The sequence below is a fragment of the Myotis myotis genome, unplaced genomic scaffold (assembly GCF_014108235.1).
Source record: "Myotis myotis isolate mMyoMyo1 unplaced genomic scaffold, mMyoMyo1.p scaffold_m19_p_20, whole genome shotgun sequence".
Taxonomy (NCBI): Eukaryota; Metazoa; Chordata; class Mammalia; order Chiroptera; family Vespertilionidae; genus Myotis; species Myotis myotis.
The window spans coordinates 16,880,430-16,901,013 of NW_023416325.1; the positions used below are offsets into that span (position 1 = coordinate 16,880,430).

General features: G+C 54.0%; 1 protein-coding gene across 1 annotated transcript in view; it reads left to right on the plus strand.

Annotated features, from left to right (window-relative positions):
• OAS3 (2'-5'-oligoadenylate synthetase 3) overlaps nucleotides 1-20,584 on the plus strand; it is a 46,645-nt gene that overhangs the window by 16,676 nt on the left and 9,385 nt on the right. Inside the window, 12 exon segments of the mRNA XM_036354410.1 lie at nucleotides 281-425; nucleotides 1,371-1,544; nucleotides 2,824-3,109; nucleotides 3,963-4,138; nucleotides 4,465-4,703; nucleotides 5,819-5,966; nucleotides 10,547-10,852; nucleotides 12,620-12,890; nucleotides 14,322-14,500; nucleotides 15,686-15,921; nucleotides 16,673-16,814; nucleotides 19,677-19,850. Coding sequence (XP_036210303.1) covers nucleotides 281-425; nucleotides 1,371-1,544; nucleotides 2,824-3,109; nucleotides 3,963-4,138; nucleotides 4,465-4,703; nucleotides 5,819-5,966; nucleotides 10,547-10,852; nucleotides 12,620-12,890; nucleotides 14,322-14,500; nucleotides 15,686-15,921; nucleotides 16,673-16,814; nucleotides 19,677-19,850 — 2,476 coding nt within the window.

Here is a 20,584-nt window from a genome sequence, read left to right on the forward strand (position 1 = left end):
CTGGACTCTTTGCTGAGGAAGCATGGACACATGACCCCCAGAGGAAGCCAGGGCCACTTACGTTAATACAAGACAATCCCCGTCTCAGATTAAGGGGTCACCCAATAGCTTCCGGACCAAGGTGGCCAGGCAGGGACCCTGCCGTGCGTGGGCAAGATTGCGCCAACCCTAAGGTGCTGACAGTCTTCTTGCTCTCCCCGCCCCCACACCCCGTCCCGAGGTCTCCCACCCCCTGCTCCTTCACGGATTCTCACCCGCCTGCCCACCCACTCTGCCCCAGACCCCTGATCCTGGACCCTGCCGACCCCACCTGGAACGTGGGCCTGGGCAGCTGGGAGCTGTTGGCCCAGGAAGCGGCCGCCCTGGAGACGCAGGCCTGCTTCATGAGCGCAGACGGGACGCCCGTGCAGCCCTGGGATGTGATGGTAAGAGGTGGGTCCTGGAGCAGGAAGACGCTGCTGGTGCCTGTTCCAGGGTCCCAGGTCCCCCTTCCCTGCCGGTGCCACATCCCCAGCTGCTAGGAGTGTTGGGTGCTGATGGCTTACAGCCAAGGCACCGGCTGTTCCATCCCAGCGAGTGCTTGAGTGACATGCGCATAAAAGGCCCGCCCAGTTGCAAGGCAGGACCAACTCTGTGACGCAATTGCTGCTCCAGAGCCCGCTCTGGCTTTCGGGGCGGGGGTGGAGGGGGGGAAGCTTTCCCCAGCTGAGCGCCCCCACCAGCTCCTGCTCCCCTCGCTCCCCTTCTGCAAGCCCTGTCCCGGATAATCACATGCACAGGAATCCCCGCCTCAGCTCTGCTTCTGGGGAGCCCCACCCACCACAATAGCCACGGGCAGCTCCCCAAAGGATAGAATTCCATCGCATTTGCTATTTTGCAGAATCTCATAACCAGTGCTTCACAATGAAGGCAATCCATCAGGCGTGGGCCTCATTCTTGCCCCCATTTAAAGATGGGGAAGCCTGGCCAGTGTGGCTCAGTGGTTGAGCGTCGACCTATGAACCAGGAGGTCACGGTTCGATTCCCGGTCAGGGCACATGCCCTGGTTGTGGGCTTGATCCCCAGTGTGGGGCGTGCAGGAGGCAGCTGATCAATGAGTCTCTCTCATCCTTGATGTTTCTCTCTTTCTCTTCCTTCCTTCCTCTCTGAAATCAACAAAAAAATATTTTTATAAAAGATGGAGAAACTGAGGCTTTGTGGTGATGGTGGAACCAGAGCTTGAACTCTGGTCCCTCTGATGCTGCGACCTGACAGCCAGTTGAGAAGAAAAAGAGTCATAGGAGATCGTTCTCACGGGAAGCCAAGGGGCGGGGCCTGGGCATTCGCAGGCAGTCCTTCTCCACCTGGCCCTACCTGTGTTCTCTCTGCAGCCCACGCTCCTGTACCAGACCCCAGCCAGGGACCTCGACAAGTTCATCAGTGACTTCCTCCAGCCCAACCGCCAGTTCCTGGCTCAGGTGAACAAGGCGGTTGACACCATCTGCTCCTTCCTGAGGGAAAACTGCTTCCAGAACTCGCCCATCAAAGTGCTCAAGGTGGTCAAGGTGAGCTCCAGGGAGCTGTGGGCCCAGGGCTGCAGGCCGGTGATCTCATATCGGCCCAGACCAGGCCTGACCCACTTCTGTGAGCTCTGCAGCTGCCAGCACAAGGCCAGACATGGAAGAGAAAGTGGAACAAGGTCACGGGTAGATGGCCCAGGGAGAGCCCATATCGGCCCAAGAGGTTCCTTTGGGTTGCTCATGGCAGCCAACTCCAGAGAAGCAGCAAAGGAATGTGTTGGCTGATGGGAATGGATGGCCTGGAATAGGCTGCCTTCAGGCACAGCTGGATCCAGGAGCCCATGCCGGATCGTCAGGGCTCGGCTTTTCTTCCTAGCTTTGGGCTCTGCTTGCTTCTGCTTGGATGGGGCCTGTCCATGGGATGGTCCTTGGCATCTCTTCTAAAAAGGGGAATTCTCTTTTCTCAAAAGTCAAAGAAGTCTGGGAATTGAGTTTCATTGGCCTTGCAATGTGTCCCTTAACCAGTCACTAGGGCTGGGGAGGCACCGTGTGCTGGCTGGCCAAGCCTGGGTCACATGGTAGGGTCAGCCCTCCTGGGTGGAGCGTGGAAGAGCAGTGATTCCCCCGAAGAAAGCCCAGTGCTGGTCCCAGCAGGAGGAAGGGTGCTGGGGGTTGACAAAAAGTCACAGGATCTGCTCTATCAGATATGACCTCGTTTCACAATTGGAGTCACCGGGAGACACAGGTCAACTCTGGAAAGAGCGTCAGCATAGCGTCAGCCAGTGACAAGTCCTGGGCCTGGGGGCTTGCTGTGTGACCCCAGGCAGATACCTCCCCCTCCCTGTTCCCTGCTTCCTCCTCCATAGCACCTGAGGACAGCAGCCCGACTCACTGGTTCTCAACTGTGGCTTCACTTAGAATCCCAGGGAGGCTTTTAAAATAGATACTGATGCCTAAGACCCCTCCCAGGACAATGACATCACAGCCTCGGGGACATAGGAACCAGGCCTGAGTCGTTTTTAAAACATCACCAGCCACAGACCTGAAAAAAAAGAAGGAAAACTCAAATCTCTCCCAGCCCCAAACATGACGCAGTGGAGAGTCTGCCTTAGTTGGAGGATGGCACCTTACGTCTTGCACATGTCTCTTTCTCACAGCTGTGCCCTATATTAACCCCCCATTAAAGATCTGAGACAGAGACGTTAGGTGACTTGCCCAAGGTCACACAGCAAGTTCCTAACTCAGAGTCCAGAGCCCATCGGCTCGGGCAGGAGGACAGGAAGCAGGACTTGAGGGCTCCAGCCACCTGCCATGTCCTCCCCAGGGCGGCTCTTCGGCGAAGGGAACGGCGCTGCGGGGCCGCTCCGATGCCGACCTGGTGGTGTTCCTCAGCTGCTTCGGCCAGTTCACCGAGCAAGGGAGCACGCGGGCCGAGGTCATCTCAGAGATCCGAGCCCAGCTGGAGGTGTGTAAGCGGGCGCGGCAGTTCGAGGTGAAGTTCAACCTCCCCAAGTGGGAGAATCCCCGCGTGCTGAGCTTCTCGCTGACGTCCCAGACGATGCTGGACCAGAGCGTGGACTTCGATGTGCTGCCGGCCTTTGATGCCCTCGGTGAGGTGCCGGGCACCGTCCCGAGAAGGGAAAGGCGGAGGCGGCGCCGCCGGGGACGGTGGCAGAGGTTGGGCGCCTGCTCGGTCGTAGGCACTGTCGGGGTACATGTTTATCACCACTTCCCTGCAAAGGGTCTGCAGAAAAGGACCCTGAGCTGGCTTCTGGTCCCATCAGTTCCACCAGCATCTGGGTGACCTTGACGGGGGGCTCCTCTACCTTGAGCCCCAGTGTCTTCGTGGAAGTGTCTCGGTGCATCCCCAGCTTTGGATATGTGTGTGCCACCTCCCCCGCCTGCCACAGACCCGTTCGATCGGTCCAATCCATACGTGCACCTACTGCGTGCCCAGCACACTTCCAGGCTGGGGAATCCCCGAACAAAACAGATGCAAATCTCATTGTATCTATTCAGTTCTGAGTCTGGATAGCAGAGTTTGCAGAGTGAGAAAATCCCACCCAAACCCCCCGCCCCATATCTCAACGTATCCGGTGCCTGCATTTTGCAAAACAAATAGCAAAGGAGAGATTGGTCCCGAGATGTCTCTGAATCTGTCCAGTTCCTTCGTTCAGAGAGCGAGAGCTGGGATACCAGGGAACGCCCTCAATGGCCTGGGACCAGGCTGACACCAGCTCTCACCTACAATTCTGTCACCTGCAGGGGCCTCTCCCTTGTTAGAGTCAGAGAGTCGGTGAGGAGAGGTTAGCCCTGAGCAGAGCCCCCCTTCACGGTGGGTAAGCAGGTGGGGTGTGAGGGGCAGAAAAGGGAGTCAGATCCTCACCAGGGGTTCAGCTCTGGGTCACGCCACATCTGTGTTCCCCCTCAATGAGGTGAGGGTCACCTTCTCCCCGTCTCCAGGCCAGCTGGCCCCGGGCTCCAGGCCCCCGCCTCAAGTCTACGTGGACCTCATCCGCAGCTACAACACCCCGGGCGAGTACTCCTCCTGCTTCACAGAGCTGCAGCGGGACTTCGTCGTCGATCGCCCCACCAAGCTCAAGAGTCTGATCCGGCTGGTGAAACACTGGTACCGGCAGGTTCGGCACACGGACACCCCCCCCCTCCCTGCCCCGCCCCGCCCCCTCCCAGTGGCCCTGGGCTCTGCCTCTGGAGCGCTTTTCTGGGAGGAGGCAGGCCCAGCCCTGGCCGGAACCCTGGGTCGGTGGAGGTTATTCCTGGCGGCGGGGCCTCAGTTTTCTTACCTGTAAAATGGGTCTGGCATTCCTCTATCACAGGAGTTGATGGAACAGTGCAAGGCAAGGCATCTGGCATAGCAGGGGCTCTGTGAATGTTTGGGGAGGGTTTGCCGGCTCCTCTTCACTGCTGTATGGACTGATGCATCGTCTTCCTCCTCATTTCTTAGTGTAAGAAGATGCCCAAGGGGAAGGGCTCTCTGCCCCCCCAGCACGGGCTGGAACTCCTGACGGTGTATGCCTGGGAGCAGGGGGGGCAGGACCCCCAGTTCGGCATGGCCGAGGGCTTTCGCACTGTCCTGGAGCTGGTCACCCAGTACCGCCAGCTCTGTGTCTACTGGACCGTCAACTACAGCCGTGAGGACCAGACCGTCAAAGATTTCCTGGAGCAGCAGCTTCGCAAGCCCAGGTTCGGACCCACCCCCACGACCCAGAGTCCGAGACCCAAGACCACCTTTCTCCCCGCCTCCTGAGGGCGCAGAGCAGAGGCGGGAAGCCACTTTCTAGGACTGAGCTCCTTTCCAGCCCTCCCCGTGGGGAGACTCGGGGCTGCGGGTGAAATGCCAGACCCCACGTTAAATTGATTTCGGATAAACAATGAAGAACTTTTTAGTGTAAGAATAGCCCGTGTAGTCATTGGGATATACTTATGCTTAAGAAAACCAACACCCTTGCCTCGCAGAGCGGCTCAGTGGTTGAGCGTTGACCTATGAGCCAAGAGGTCACGGTTCGATTCCCAGTTAGGGCACATGCCCGGGTTGCGGGCTCGATCCCCAGTGTGGGGGGTGCAGCAGGCAGCCGATCGATGATTCTCTCTCATCCTGGATGTTTTGATTTCTCTCTCTCTCTCCCTCTCCCTTCCTCTCGGAGATCAATAAAAACATATTTAAAATTTTTATCACACAAACAAACAAAAAACACACACCTGTATTCATTGTTTATCTGGAGCTCAAATTTAACTGGGCATCTTCTATATGTGTTTGCTAAATCTGGCCACCCTGCCTGCGAACCCCCAGGTAACATAAGCTGCCCCATTCTGTGGGATTTTGCCCGCCTCTGCAATGCTACAGAGATAACAAAGACGCTTTCACAACTTGGTGATGTATTTCCAGTCAGTGGGTAATGGCTACATGGAGTGATGTGTTGATAAGGACCCTGAGGTTGTGAATGGGCTCCACTGAAAAGGGTGATCTCATCAGTTAGTGGCCATGGATGGGGGAGCGCGATGGAACCAGTGCTGTGGTTGAGTAACAATGCCTGCTTTCCATGCAGGTGGGACAAGCATGGCCTGAGCTCTGTGATTGGTTAGTAATGTCTGTCCTGGATACAGCAGGCAGAAGGGGCTCGTGTGTAGTGTCTTCTCCAATCTGCCCTTAAGTGTGTGCCTGGAGCCCAGAGGAGTCTCTGGGCCCTGCCCCTGCCCCCTGCAAAGTGTTGGGTAAGGGGGAGAATAGTTCAAGCAATCCCGCAGGTCGATACGCAGATGTTGCCTGGAAGAGGACTGACCTTGGGTGGGAATTGCAGGCCCATCATCCTGGATCCGGCAGACCCGACAGGCAACCTGGGCCCCAATGCCCGCTGGGACCTGCTGGCCAAGGAAGCTGCAGCCTGCATGTCCTCCCTGTGCTGCATAGACAGAGATGGCACCCCCATCCAGCCGTGGCCAGTGAGGGTGAGAGACCTGGGGTACAGCAGGGAGCATCTTTGTTGGGGGGCAGTGTGGTTGGGGAAGGGGCATGATTCCTCCCAAAGGGGCAGGGCCCAGTCATGGCCCAGACGTGCCCCCGCCCCTCCATGTCCTATCTGTTCCCATTGTCACATACTCAGCTTCTCTAGGAAGGTTAGAGGTAACCACATATTCTGTCATCTTTCCCAGGCCGCTGTGTGAAGCCCAGAAAATCAGTGGTCCTACCAGATGGACAGATGGACACCAGCCCTCCACGTGGGGAGACTCAGGGTCACATGCCAGATGTGTGTGTGTGTGTGTGTGTGTGTGTGTGTGTGTGTGTCTGTGTGCATGTGCGCGTAGAGAGAGAGAGAGAGAGAGAGAGAGAGAGAGAGAGAGAGAGATTGATTGATTCAGTCCAGCCTCCCAACGGACATCCTTGCCTCCCACTCAGCTCTCTTCCCCGCAGCCCACTCTGCTCACCCAGCCCATTGAATCCCCCCTTGTATCCAGTGGGCACTGTACTCAAACACTGCCCTGCCTCCGCGGCCTACATGCTGGAGTCCAGCCTGCATGGGTGGGCACCTTCCTGGGTTTCCGGCTTCCCCGTCACCCTCGTGACCCTCTGGTCTCAGCTGCATCTGCCCCTGCCGAGAATGTCCTCCTCCTCCTCCCCGACTTCTCTCTCCCCATCCACCCCAGCTCACATCCGTCCTCCTGACACTCATCTCTGAGCTCCCAGTGGCTGCTCCTCCTTCCCTAATCTAAGAACTTTTCACAGGGATGGTAGCGTTTTCATCTCATTTGTCGGCCACACTCAGTTGGTTGTGGCTGTCCGGAGCCCTGTGTGTTAAAGGATTTTGAAGAATGGATGCCTAGCTGCGAGGAGTGGCCTAATCGATTAGTGATGTCTGCCATGGATGCGCTCGAGAAAAGTAGTGGCACGAGTGCCGTGATGGATTAGCAATGTCTGGTCTGCGTACAGGAGGAAGTGCTCAGAGACCTACAGTCTGTACGTGTCTGGGCTATGGAGAAGCTTTCTGAGCTCAGCTGCTAGAAGGACCGCGTGCCGGGATCGGCTGCTTATGTCTGCCACAGACACAGACAGAGGGAGTGGGACATGCATGCCATGCGGTCCCTGTCCTTGGACACTTCACCGGATGCCTTTTCACTGGAGGCCTCCTTTTGGTCCCGTTTCGCTCCTCCCCCCAGTTTGCACATCTTAATGCCATGCCATACTTCCTTTCTGGTTTTTTTTACCAAGTTCCTATCTTTTTTCTGCCCTGCTACAATGCCACCAGTGGGTCCTCCATCCCCAGAGCCTACATGGTAAGCCAGTGCCCTAGTGACAGTGCCAGCTGCCTCTGCCTCCAGAGCAAACCCACCCAGCGCATGCAGGGGGCACTCCTGACCTCCAGTGCAGTCAGTGTCCCTCTCAGTCCAGGACCAGCATGGAAAACAGAAAGCACTCCGGAATCGGAAGTGGAAAGGGATTCCGTCCAACCCTGGACCGGCGGAAGGAGGCTGGGGCCACCTGGATGCTAGTTTCGTTATTGGACCACCGCGGCTGGATCAGAGGAAGCTGCTGCTCTCTGCCCACCGCCTCCCCCACAAAGCTGGGGTCCAGACCAGGGACGTGGACTCCCACAGCCACACACATCCCCCAGGACTGGGCCACCAGGGCTGCAGGGGGTGCTTCTGTGTCTCTCCTTTAAAATAAACAAAATTACAGCCAGGATCTGGCTACAGGGGGTCTGAGAAGTGAGCATCTGGCCTCCCACCCCGGGTAGCACAGGGAGGAGTGGAGGCCCAGGGCCGGAGGCAGCGTCCGGGACTGTATTCCCGGCACAGGCACCATGGATGTCTATTGAGTGGGTGAGGGCGTGGTCCCTCCCAGAGGGGAGGCCCGGGAGGCGGAGAGGAAGCAGCCCGGTTCTTAGGGGACACAGATGGAAGGATTTCAGAGGGAAGGGTCTGGGTGATTATGATGTGTCCACATAGAGTCATCGGTTGTAACAAATGCCCCACCTTGGTCGGGAGGCTGTGCGTGTGTGGGGGCAGGGAGTACATAGGACATCGCTGGGCCTTCTGCACAATTTTGCTGTGGACCTAAATCTCAAAAAAACAAAGATTTTAAACAAAAAAGAGCAGACTCGGCGGCCGTCCGTGAGCAGATCGACTTCTCTCGTTCGCGCACCTCGCTCGGCTTCCTCTGCGACCATGTCTGACAAACCCGATATGGCTGAGATTGAGAAATTCGGTAAGTCGAAACCGAAGAAGACAGAAACGCAAGAGAAAAATCCACTGCCTTCAAAAGAAACGATCGAACAGGAGAAGCAAGCAGGCGAATCGTAATGAGGCACGCGCCGCCCGTAGGCACTGTCCATTCCACAAGCATTGCGTTCGTGTTTTACTTCCTGTAGCTGTTTACCTTTGCAAGATGCAAAGAGGTTGGATCAGTTGAAGTGACTGTGCTGCCCCTTTTCACATCAGAACTACTGACAACGAAGGCCGCACCTGCCGCTCCATCTGCCTGGCTGGCTCAGGGGGGAAGGAGGACAACTTGCATGTCGGTGAAGGTGGGAGCTGGATGGGACGAGGGTGAAATCTAGAGTTAAAACCAAGCTGGTCCAAGGGGTCCTGCGGGCTGTAAAATGCAGTTTAATCACAGTGCCATTTTTTTGTTGTTCAAATGATTTTAATTATTGGAATGCACCATTTTTTTAATATGCAAATAAAGCCGAAACCGGTTTGGCTCAGTGGATAGAGCGTCGGCCTGCGGACTCAAGGGTCCCAGGTTCGATTCCGGTCAGGGGCGTGTGCCTGTGTTGCGGGCACATCCCAGATGTGCAGGAGGCAGCTGATTGATGTTTCTCTCTCATCGATGTTTCTAACTCTCTGTCTCTCTCCCTTCCTCTCTGTAAAAAATCAATAAAATATATTTTTAAAAAAATATGCAAATAAAAAGTTTTAAAACCTGAAGGAAAAAAAAAAGAGCAAAGGGGCATAATATCTGCAACATGCCCTCAAATGGCTCCGTAATGAGACTGCTGATAAGACGTGCATACAGAATAAGGGCAAAGGTGAACTATTCCGGGTGAGGGTAGAAGAGGGAGTTCTTTGTACTCACCTCACACATTTTCTCAGTATTTCAAATTATTGCAGAATCAAATCTTTAAAAAAGAAAAAAAGCATGGACTTTGGAATCAGGTGGTGTGGGGTTAGAGCCCAGCCAGACAATGTACTCGCTGTGTGACCTTGGGCAAGTGTTTCCACCTCTCTGAGCCTCCACATTTTTACCTAAAAAGGGAGCCTTATGAACCCTGCCCAGCTGACCTCTAAGTGTTACAGCGAAAGTCAGATGAGGGCAAGGAAGGACCTTGAATGGACAGGTGTAATAGTCAAAGTTCTACAAGAAAAAAAAATACCAATAGGATAGATAGATGTAGATCTAGAGATTTCTTTTAAGGAACTGGCTCGTGCTGTTGTGGAAGTTGGCAAGTCCAAATTCTGCAAGGCAGGCTGGCAGGAGGGAGACCCAGGGAGGAGCTGAGTGAGGCAGCTCCAGGCTGAAGGCATCTGCTGGTGGGATTCCCCCCCCCCTTCCTCGAGAGAAGTCAGTCTTTTTTACATACAGGCCCTCAACTGATTAGACGAGGCCCACCCACATGCCAGCTAGAGTGTAGTCGCTTTATTCGAAGTCCACTGGTCTAAATGTCAGTCTCATCTTCAAAGTACCTTCCCAGAAAGATCTAGATCAATGTTTGACCAAATATTTGGGTACCTTGGCCCAGCCAAGTCGACGTATGAAATGAATCCTCATGGCAGAGAGGGACTGCCATGGGGGTGAAGAACCCACACCTTGGGGATTTCTGCTTCTGAGGCAGCCACTCGAGGCTCTGGGAGTTTCGTTTTCATTGCTCCGGGCGGGAGCTGCACATCTGTCTCCCCTCCGACCCCTGTGCTTCTCCGAGCTTGTTTCTGTCCTTACTGGGTGGGGGAAGTGGCTGATGAGGCCGTGCGGGTTTCCACGGATGCTGCGGAACTGGGCCCACGGACGCTCCCACCCACCGAGCACGCTGAGCCCAGCTCAGCCCTCGTCTCGCTGTGTGTCCCCGAGCAAGTCCGTCACCTCTCTGAGTCTCTCTCCTTGCCGCTCTCACGGAGTCTGACTTCTCAGGTCCCTGGGAACAGGAAGAAGGAGAAAGGGGCTTCAAGGAAGAACTCTGCCACTAAAAAATTGTATTTGCTTAGCAAACACTTCTATAGCAGTGGCGACTGCCCGGGCCTGTGCTAAGCGCTTGGCAGGTACTATTTTATTCCTGCATTCGCCCAATAAGAGAGACGCCACTGCTGTCCCCATTTTACAAAGGGGGGAGTCGAGGCTCAAAGAGGCAGGCGGCGTGCTCAGGGGCGCAGGTCTAGCGCGTGTCCAGCTCCAGCAGCTGCGTGTTTCTCCAGGAGGACGCCTCCCCGGGAGCAGCTGAGAGGCAGGTTGTGCTGAGGGGCGGGCAGAGCTCTGGATTGAGGAAGTCAGCTAAGAATGCTGGTCAGTTTCAGTTTCCTGGCTCTTTCCTGCTTCCAAGCTCTCAGCCCAGAGATCCTCTCCCTCCTCTGCCTCCTGCTCTGCCGTGAGCTGTCGCCCCGGCAGGCAGCCAGCAGCAGCAATGAGCAACTGGCTATCCGCAGCAATGGGCAACTGGCTATCCTGGCTATCTGGCGCCTGCCCAAAAACGGTGTACTCGGTGCCTGCTCAGAAACTGGATGAGTATATCCAGACCTCACTGAGGCCGACTGAAGACTGTCAGAGACAGATCGATGAGGCCGTGGACACCATCTGTGCCGCCCTGCAGGAAGCCACGGAGCCTCCCACGGTGACAGATGTCGCCAAAGTGAGTGGAGGGCCGGGGGTCGGGGCTCCTGGTTATCGGAAGTCAGAGTGACTTGGTGCTGAGCACCTACTGTGTGCCAGGCCCTGGGGGCACCATCCATCATCCTGCCCGCCCCACCCTCGGAGAGAGGATGGGATATAGTTTAGAGTTTAGGAACACAGACTCTGAAGTCCGCTCTGCCCCTTATTACTGTGTGACCCGGGGTAGGTTGCTTAACCTCTCTGTGCTTCCGTCTCCGAATCTATAAAATGGGAGAGGACTAATACCCATCTGAAAGTGTTGTGAGGCATGAGCACATAACGTTCTTAGTACAAGGCCTGGCACATGGTTCGTGTTCAGGAAATTCGCTGTGATTACTCCCTGCTGTTGTTCTATCCTTCTTATTTACAGAGCAGTAAACTGAGGCTAAACGACTTCGGTGAAACTACCCAAAAGTTGCTCGGTGTTGCCATTTCCAGCAAGTGGGGGCTGGGAGCTCTCATCATTTAGAAATGGTGGGTGCTATGGGCACAAACCCCAGGGCTGAGGCTAAAGATCCTGGGCCTTCAGGGAGGAAAGGGTGCTGGGAAGGTGCCAGGACTCTAGGGTAGGGAGGGGGGTGGAGAGCCCCACTCCCACCGCCATGCTCTCTGGCGCTGGAGACTCGCTTCTCCGCAGCCGCGTGCTACCTCGCCTCTGCCGTCACACACACCCACTAGCCCCAGCAGGAAAGACACTTGGATACTGGTGTCTCCTGCCGTGGCCCAGAGCAGGAAACTGAGGCACAGGGAAGTTATTCAACAGCTGGGAGTTATTTAATAGCACCATCCTGCCTCTCGATATTAATTAACTTATTCTAATTAAAATAAACGCACAAAAAGATAAACGCACAGAGCTAAGTATGCAGCCTGTTTGGATCGCCACGAACAGCGGAGATGTGTAACCTACACCCGGCTCGAGAAGCAAAACATTCCCAGCCCCACCCCGGCCGGCTTGGCTGAGCGGATAGAGCGCCAGCCTGCCGATTGAAGGGTCCCGGGTTCGATTCTGGCCAGGGGCACATGCCTGGGTTGTGGGCTTGGTCCCCAGTGCGGGGCGTGCAGGAGGCAGCCGATCAATGATTCTCTCTCATCATTGATGTTTCTCTCTCTCCTTCTCCCTTCCTCTCTGAACTCAATAAAGAAAGATATTTAAAAAATAAATAAATAAACATTCCCAGCCCCTGAGGGCCCCTGCACTCCCTGTCCTGTCATCGCCCTCACCCAGGGCAGCGCCCTCCTGCCTCCTGACGGCAGAAATCATTTTGCCAGTTTTTAACTTCGTCTACATGTAAGGTGGCCACGCATCCCAGTTTGCCTGGGGCCGAGGGGTTTTCTGGGACGTGGGTCTTTCGACGCTAACACTGGGTACACCGGACCCGTTGGTCACCCTGGATAAATGAGTCCACACCCTGTGTGGCTTTCGTGTATGGTCTCTTTGACCCCCCCTGTTCAGGAAATGTCTGTCGTGGGGGCAGGTGATGTTTGTCATTTCACTGCTGTACAGGATTCCACTGCGTGGATGCACCGCGTTTATCCACGTGCGTTTCCTCTAGGTTGGGGCTAGATGAAAAATATTGCTATGGGCACCCTGGTCTTTGGGGGGACCCATGGATGCCTGCGTCTCAACTTTAAGACTATGGTAACATTTGGGGCTTTTTCTCAAGTTAAGAAATACTACTGCCCCCTGGGGAGTGCCGTGACCCCCAGAGGGTCCAGACTCTCACACCTGCTTCTCTGTTGCTGGCAGGGTGGCTCCTACGGCCGGAAAACGGTCTTAAAGGGCAACTCCGATGGTACCCTTGTCATCTTCATCAGTGACCTTGAAAAATTCCAGGATCAGAAGGAAAACCAACATGAAATCCTCGACAAAATCTGGGAGCAGCTGAGAGCTTGTCAGCTCGAAAGGAAGCTGACAGTCAAGATGGAGATGCAGAGGTCCAATGGTGACCTCACCGTCCGGCTGTCCACACGATGGCAGAGCGTCACTTTTGACGTGCTGCCCGCCTTCGATGCTCTGGGTGAGCCCTCCGGGGTATGTGGGGGTGGGGGTGGGTCGTGAGGGGTGTGTTGAGAGAGCAAAGTCAAAGAGGGATGGTGGATAGGTACCTTTGGTGCTTTCCGAAGTGGAGGCCTTCAAGAGAGGAAGTCCCTCCTACCCTGGCTTTCTCTCTTCTCTAGGACTTCCCATCTCCTCATTGGCTTTTTGTGGTGGTTGTTAATCCTCACCCGAGGATATTTTTCCATTGATTTTTAGGGAGGGTGGTAGGGAAGGGGGAGAGACAGAGAGAAACTTCGATGTGAGAGAAACACATCGATTAGTTGCCTCCTGCACGAGCCCTGACCAGGGCCTGGGCTGGGGAGGAGCCTGCAACTGAGGTACATGCCCTTGACCGGAATCAAACCCTTTGGTCGCAAACCGACGCTCTATCCACTGAGCAAAACCAGTTGGGGCTCCTCATTGACTTTTTTTTTTAATTTATTTATTGACTAAAGTTTTACATATGTCTCCTTTTTCCCCACTTGACGACCCTCCCCCCACAAGCCATTCCCACTCCGGGCAAGCCCCCACCACCCCAGTGTCCGTGTCCGTTGGCTATGCTAATATGCATGCATACAAGTCCTTTCGTTGCTCTGTAATCCCCCTTCCCTGCCATTTGTCTCTGGATCTATTCTTGTTCATCAAATTATGTTGATCATTATATCCCCCATATGAGTGAGATCAAGTGATATTTATCTTTCTCCGACTGGCTTATTTCACTTAGCACAATGCTCTCCAGTTCCATCCATGCTGTTGCAAGTGGTAAAAGTTCCTCCTTTTTTATAGCAGCGTAGTACTCCATTGTGTAGATGTACCACAGTTGTTTAATCCACTCCTCTGCCTCATTCACACAGGAGGCTCCTGAGCCTGTGTTCCTATTAGCTGTGCAGCAGGATTCTGATTGGCACGCCAGTCTGAGAGCCACTGCCCTGCATTGCCTACCTCACAGGCTCAGTGCTGTGGGGAGTGCACCTGCCACCTGGCAGCCATCCCAGCCTCCGGGGCTCTGCCTGCACCTGCCTCCTCAAGGTGCCTGTACCCTTGACCCTGAACTGGAGCCCTCACTGGATGGGCTCACTAGCGGGATATACTGTCTGTGATATATAAACTTCATTTTCTTCCAGGTGTAGGCCAATACCATTTTTCAAAGAAACCGTCTTTTCCCCACTCATTTGGAACTCCTTCTTTTTTCATTTACAATGGTTTCTCCTTTCCTCTGTTTGCCCTCACTGGTCTTGTCTTCAGCCAGCACCATAGCATTTGCATGATGGTCCTTTTAGACTTCATTTGTCACCAAGCAGGGCCAGCCACCCCTCACCGTTTAAGCAAACAGACCTGGCCTCTGACAGAGGAGGCAGTTTGCTACCAAACCACACCCAACCTTCAAAGTCCTTTTTCTCTTTCCTGCCAGACTTGAGCGGCAAGCCCAGCCCCTCGACCTATCGAGACCTCAAAAGAGCCTTGGACCAGACAAAAGCCAGCCCCGGTGAATTCTCCGTCTGCTTCACAAAACTCCAGGAGGATTTTTTTAACAAGCATCCCAGGAAGCTGAAGGATTTGATCCTCTTGGTAAAGGCCTGGCATCGACAGGTCAGTTTCATCTCGCATTTCCTCTGGCTGCCATCCACTTCCTTTGGGTCACAATAACTTGCAATCCAGTAAAGGACAACAATCTTAGGTATTCAGCTCGATGCATTTTATATTGTTTTAAGCAAAACTCGGAGTGGCCTCAAGCCCACTCCCAGTGAACACTCCCCCAAACAGCCCGCTATCCTAATAGCTGTCACCACAAATTCGTTTTGCTTGCTTTTCAACTTGATATGAATGGAGTCTGACTGTATGTACGTTGTGTCTGCTGTCTTCTGTTCAACGTTCTGTCTGAGAGATTTGTCCATGTTGGTGCACGTGGTTGTCATTTCTTCATTGTTTTGTAATATTCCATTGTGTTACTACCCACACATTGACCCACTCCTCTACTGACGGACATTTGGGTCGTTTCCATGTTGGGGCTAGTATGAATTATGTGACTATGGGTATTCCCTGCATATGTTTTTGTAAATTTCAGGCTCCTCTTTAAAATATACATTTTCTTTTATTGATTTCAGAGAGGAGGGGAGAAGGAGAGCTAGAAACATCAATAATAAGAGATAATCATTGATCAGCTGCATCCTGCATGCCCCCTACTGGGGATTGAGCCCACAGCCCGGACTTGTGCCCTGACCAGGAATTGAACCTCTTGGTTCATAGGTCAGTGCTCAACCACTGAGCCACATCGGCTTGGCAAGCACTCCTTTTTCTTGAGTAAATATGCAGACATGCAACTGCTGGGTTATAAAGTATATGTATATGAAAACATATGTGTGTGCATGTACATATACACATGGCATATATGTATGCGTGTGTGTGTCCACAATGAGGAATAGGTACATATTTAACTTTAGGAAATACTGACAAATACAGATAGGCCTTGACTTACAATGGTTTGACTTAAGATTTATTTTTTAAATATGTTTCTATTGATTTTAGAGAGAAAGGAAGGGAGAGGGAGAGAGAGAGAAACACCAATTGGATGCTTCCCGCACACACCCCGCCCAGTGACCGAGCCTGAAACCAGGGTCTGTGCCCTGACCGGAAATTGAACCATGACCTCCTGATTCACGGGGTCGATGTTCAACCACTGAGCCACACCGGCCGAGCTGGTTTCTTGATTTCAGAGCCCTGCCATGGGAAGAACTGGGTCTCTAAGTTAGCTGCTGCCCCATTCTTCTCCTGCAGTGCCAGAAACTGTGGGGGGATCAATCCCTGCCACCCTCGTATGCTCTAGAGCTGCTCACCGTCTATGCCTGGGAAGAGGGGTGTAGAGAGGAAGACTTTGACATAGTTCAAGGCCTCAGAACTGTCCTAGAGCTCATCGAGCAGCAGGAGCAGCTGTGTGTCTATTGGACAGTCAACTACAACTTTGAGGATGAGACCGTCCGGAACGTCATGCTGAACCAGATCCGATCATCAAGGTACCAACTTCCGTGACCCTTTCTCTTTCCCTCTCCATCTGCATGCCAGACTGTGCCCCTTTAGAATGAGCCCTCACCCCTGTCCTTTCCAGCCAGGGGCGTGCCACACAGATGCCAGCAGCACTGGGCAGGGAGTGAGAAGAGGTCTGAGGGAGGAACCCTGACCCATGCTTTCATTCACACTACAAACCATCATCACATTTTGTGCCCCAGACAAACCCTTTACAGAAGGAAGAGGCTAAGAGAGAAGAAAGGTCCGCAGGAAAAGGCCATCTTATTACATTACTAGAGGCCTGGTGCACAAATTCGTGCACAGGTGGGGTCCCTGGGCCTGGCCAGCGATCAGGGCCAATTGGGGCTGATCAGAGCCAATCAGGACCAGCCATCTGGAGGAAGAGACTGCGGGAGGTTGCTGTTCACGGGAGGTTGGCTGTGGTAGTGCACTAACCACCAGGCCGCAGCTCCTGCATTGAGTGTCTGCCCCCTAGTGGTCAGTGCGTTGTCATACTGACCAGTCGACTGGTTGTAATGGTGGCTTAGGTTTTTATATATATAGATTAATAGAACGCCTCTCTCTGTCAACCAGAGAGCACAGGACCAGAGAGGCTGGACACAAAGCACCTCAGCAATTGAGAGAAACCACAGGAGTTACCAGAAGCCCAGTCTAGGCCTCTCTCCCTAAAACTGATTTCTCTTCCCACAAGCAGCCCAACTGATTTTTTTTATATATATAATCTAATGGAATTCATAGGCCAGTCATCTTGGATCCAACTGACCCCACCAATATGATGAGCAACGATGAGACGTGCTGGCGACTGCTAAAAGCAGAAGCTCAAAACTGGTTATCTTCTCTCAGCCTGAGCGGGTCACCTGGACCATCTTGGAATGTTCTGGTGAGAGGGCGCTCCAAATATAGCTCCTGTCATGCTTCAGGGAGGGCCCTCCTCCTCCCGACACCCGGCTGCAGTCTTCCTCGAGATCACCGGTCGGTGTCCTTGGGCTGCTGTCACAAAGCCCGAGCCCTGGGTGGCTTAAAGCAGCAGAGATGTTTGCTCTCACAGTCCTGAGGACTCGAAGTCCAAGCTCACGGTGTTGGCAGGGCTGTGCTCCCTCTGAAGCCTCTAGAGGAGGATTCCTCCATGCCTCTCCCGGACTCGCTGGTTGCCAGCAATCCTTGGCTTGTGGCAGCATCACTCCCATCTCTGCTCCATGGTCTCGTGGCCCTCCCCTCTGTGTTTTCACAAGGTCTTCCCCCCCCCCCCATGCTGTCGGTCTTGGCGCCTCTCTCCTCTTCTTATTAGGACCCAGGGCATATTGGATTAGGGCCCACTCGAATGACCTCATCTAACTCAATTGCCTCTTGCAAAGACCCTATATCCAGATAAGTTCACATTCATCGATTAGGACTTCAACGTATCTTTTGAGGGGACATAATTCAATCCACAGCATGCCATTGGGGGCCTCCCCTTCCGAGCAAATGATGGTAAAGTACAGATTGAACAAAAAGCAAAGGGGGGGGGGCACCTGCAGGTGAAAGATTTGGGTTCATTTCTGCAGGTGGGAGGGTGGTGGCAGATGAAATGGAGCAGAGCCCAAGGGTACTGGGTGACTCTCTCCCCTGTGGGTCCCGGGACAGGCTTTGAGCGCCGTTCGAGCAAGTGTGTGGGACCAGAGTGAGAAGTGGGGCTGGAGACAGGAGGGGCCGGCTTTGAACCCGAGACATTCACTTTGCCCCTTCCATCCCCCAAAGGAGAAGCAAATCTATCGACATAGATTCCCCCTGCGCTCCCAGAGCTTATCAGAGAAAGGCAATCCCACGCAAACCTTCTCAGGTTGGACTGCTGACGCCGTAAAGCGCTCCTTGGGGTCGTAGGGCGGGGCGAGGGGCACAAACCCATCAGTGAGGCCAGAGAAGTGACCGAAATCCCGCATTTCACAGAACGGGACTCCTTTATGCCCAACTGAGGGGAGGCAGAGTCTGTCTTCTATCTGCACAGAAACTTGAGGGCCAGTTGAGCAAAGGTCTGGGAAGTAAACGTAGATGTAAATGAACTGAGCCCCAGAGGTGTAGCTCCCTGTGAACAGGAAACCCTAGTTGGATGCAGAAGGATTGGGACCCTCTGAGCAGTCACCCCTCCCCCCCACTTTCACCAGACTCCTGGTCTTTGCTCCCAGCCTCCTAAGACGGCTGTTTAAAACATGTTTCTCCCAACATTTTATTCTGAAAACTTTCAAATGGATAGAAACCTTGCAAAAATGGTCAGCGCACTTCACCCAAATGCCCTCCATGTAGATGCCCTTCACCTAGATGCCCAATGTTCAATGCTGTCCACATTTGGTGGGACAGTTCGTGTGTGTGTGTGTGTGTGTGTGTGTGTGATTAGTTAAGATGAGGCCACCTAGACTCGCATGGGACCTGACTCCAATGACCAGTGTCCTTATAAGAAGATACACAGAGCCCTGGCCAGTTTGGCTCAGTGGATAGAGTGTCGGCCTGCCAACTGAAGAGACCCAGGTTTGAATCCAGTCAAGGGCACGTACCTTGGTTGCAAGCTCAATCCCTGGCCCTGGTGGGGCACGTGGGGGAGGCAACCAATCGATGTGTCTCTCTCACATCGATGTTTCTCTCTCTCTGTGTCCCCCCCCCCCCCGACTCTCTCTAAAAATCAATGGGAAAATATCCAGGGGTGAGGATTAACAACTACAACAAAAGAAGACACACAGGGACACAGACACAGGGGGGAGCAGGTCACGTGCATGCAGAGGCCGGGGTGAGAGTGATGCGCGTACCAGGCAAGGGGCACAAGGGTGACTGGTGCCACCAGAAGCTAGAAGAGGCCAGGAAGGGCCTCCCCTGGGGGCTTCAGAGGGAGCATGACCTGTCCATGCTTTCATCTTGGATCTCTAGTCTCCAGATTGTGAAAGAATGAACTTCTGTCGCTTTACGCCACCCGGTTGTAATTTGTCACGGCAGCCCTGGAAACCAATCCCGGGTCCCCGCGTGTTTAACAGAAGCCGATAGAACCTGGGAAAAGAAATGAGTATGATCATCAGAAATCTGTCATAGCCACAGGGAATGGGAAAGGAAGGGAGGGACAGAGGAGGGGAGGAAGCTGAAGAGTGCCGGCCATGACTGACGATGCCACAGCTGGAAAGAGTGTGGAGACAGGGGCATGAAGGACCCCTGGGGAGAAGGATTCAGTTCTCAACTAGGGGAGAGTATTGTCTCTGGGTACCCCCCTAAACTCAAATATGTCCCTGGGATATCCTATATGATAAAAGCCCAATATGCAAATCAATGGAATGGCAGAACGACCGGCTGGTGGGGGGCAGGGTCGCTGAGCGGGCAGTACCAAGCCAGCCAAGGTGGGTAGAGGGAGGGGCTGGTGATCTGGGGGGGGCAGTGACTGGCGGCAGCAGGGTGCTGGGGGCAGGGCCGGCCGCTCACCCTGCCTGTTGCCTCCCACAGAGGGAGGCCAGACTGTGGCTTAGGCCTGCTCCCTGCACTGTCAGTTGGACATTCCCCTAGGGCTCCTGGACTGCAAGAGGGCACAGGCGGGCTGAGGGACCCCCCTCCCACCCTCGAGGGCACAAATTTTCGTGCACCGGGCCTCTAGCATCACTATAAGAAGTAAGGACAACAAAGATGCCTGGGTTGGAGAGCAGGAGGGAGAGACGGGAAGAAAACCTGGGACCCGCTGGCGGGGGGCTGCTCACAGCAGGGTTCTTCCGCCCTCCCCCGCCCCCTCCCGCAGCCAGCACCGATCCATGAGACCCCAGGCCACCTTCTGGATAAATTCATCAAGGACTTTCTCCAGCCCACGAAAAAGGTCAACATTCAGATCAAGGCAGCTGTTGGCATCATCTCGAAGTTCCTTAAAGAAATCTGCTTTCGGCATTCAGCTACGAAGGTCCAGAAGCCCATCAAAGTGAGCACTGGCCTTTCTCTCCACGGGGGTTACTCGCGAGATACTAAGCAGTGGCTGGCGCCGTCTCCCAGCAGAGGCAAAGGATGAGGAAGGGCATTGGGGAGGGCAGCAACCAGAACGCTGCTGCTCTGAGTGGGGTAGGGGTGGTGCCGAGGGACTGCTTCTGTCATTAACAACATACTTTTGATTCTGCAAGCATCCTGGGGCTGCCGGCATCCGTGGCGGTCCTGGGCTTGTAGCTGCATCACTCAGGTCTCTGCCCCCATCTTCCAGTCACCATCTCCTCGCTCTTCTCTCTTTTTTTAAAAATATATTTTATTGATTTTTTTACAGAGGAAGGGAGAGGGATAGAGAGTTAGAAACATCGATGAGAGAGAAACATCGATCAGCTGCCTCCTGCACACCTCCTACTGGGGATGTGCCTGCAACCAAGGTACATGCCCTTGACCGGAATCGAACCTGGGACCCTTGAGTCCACAGGCTGATGCTCTATCCACTGAGCCAAACTGGTCAGGGCCCTTTCTCTTCTCTTAAGGACACTTGTCATTGGATTTAGGGCCCGCAGATCCTTAATTTAGTTAAATCTACAGAGACCCTTTTTCCAAGTAAGATCACATTCACGCGTTCCCACAGACTTACCTTTGCAGGGCCACCATTCAAACCACGGGAGATTGTAAGTGTGGTGTATAATGAACCAAAGGGGGGCCTCTTTCTTGCTTCAGGGACTGGAGCCT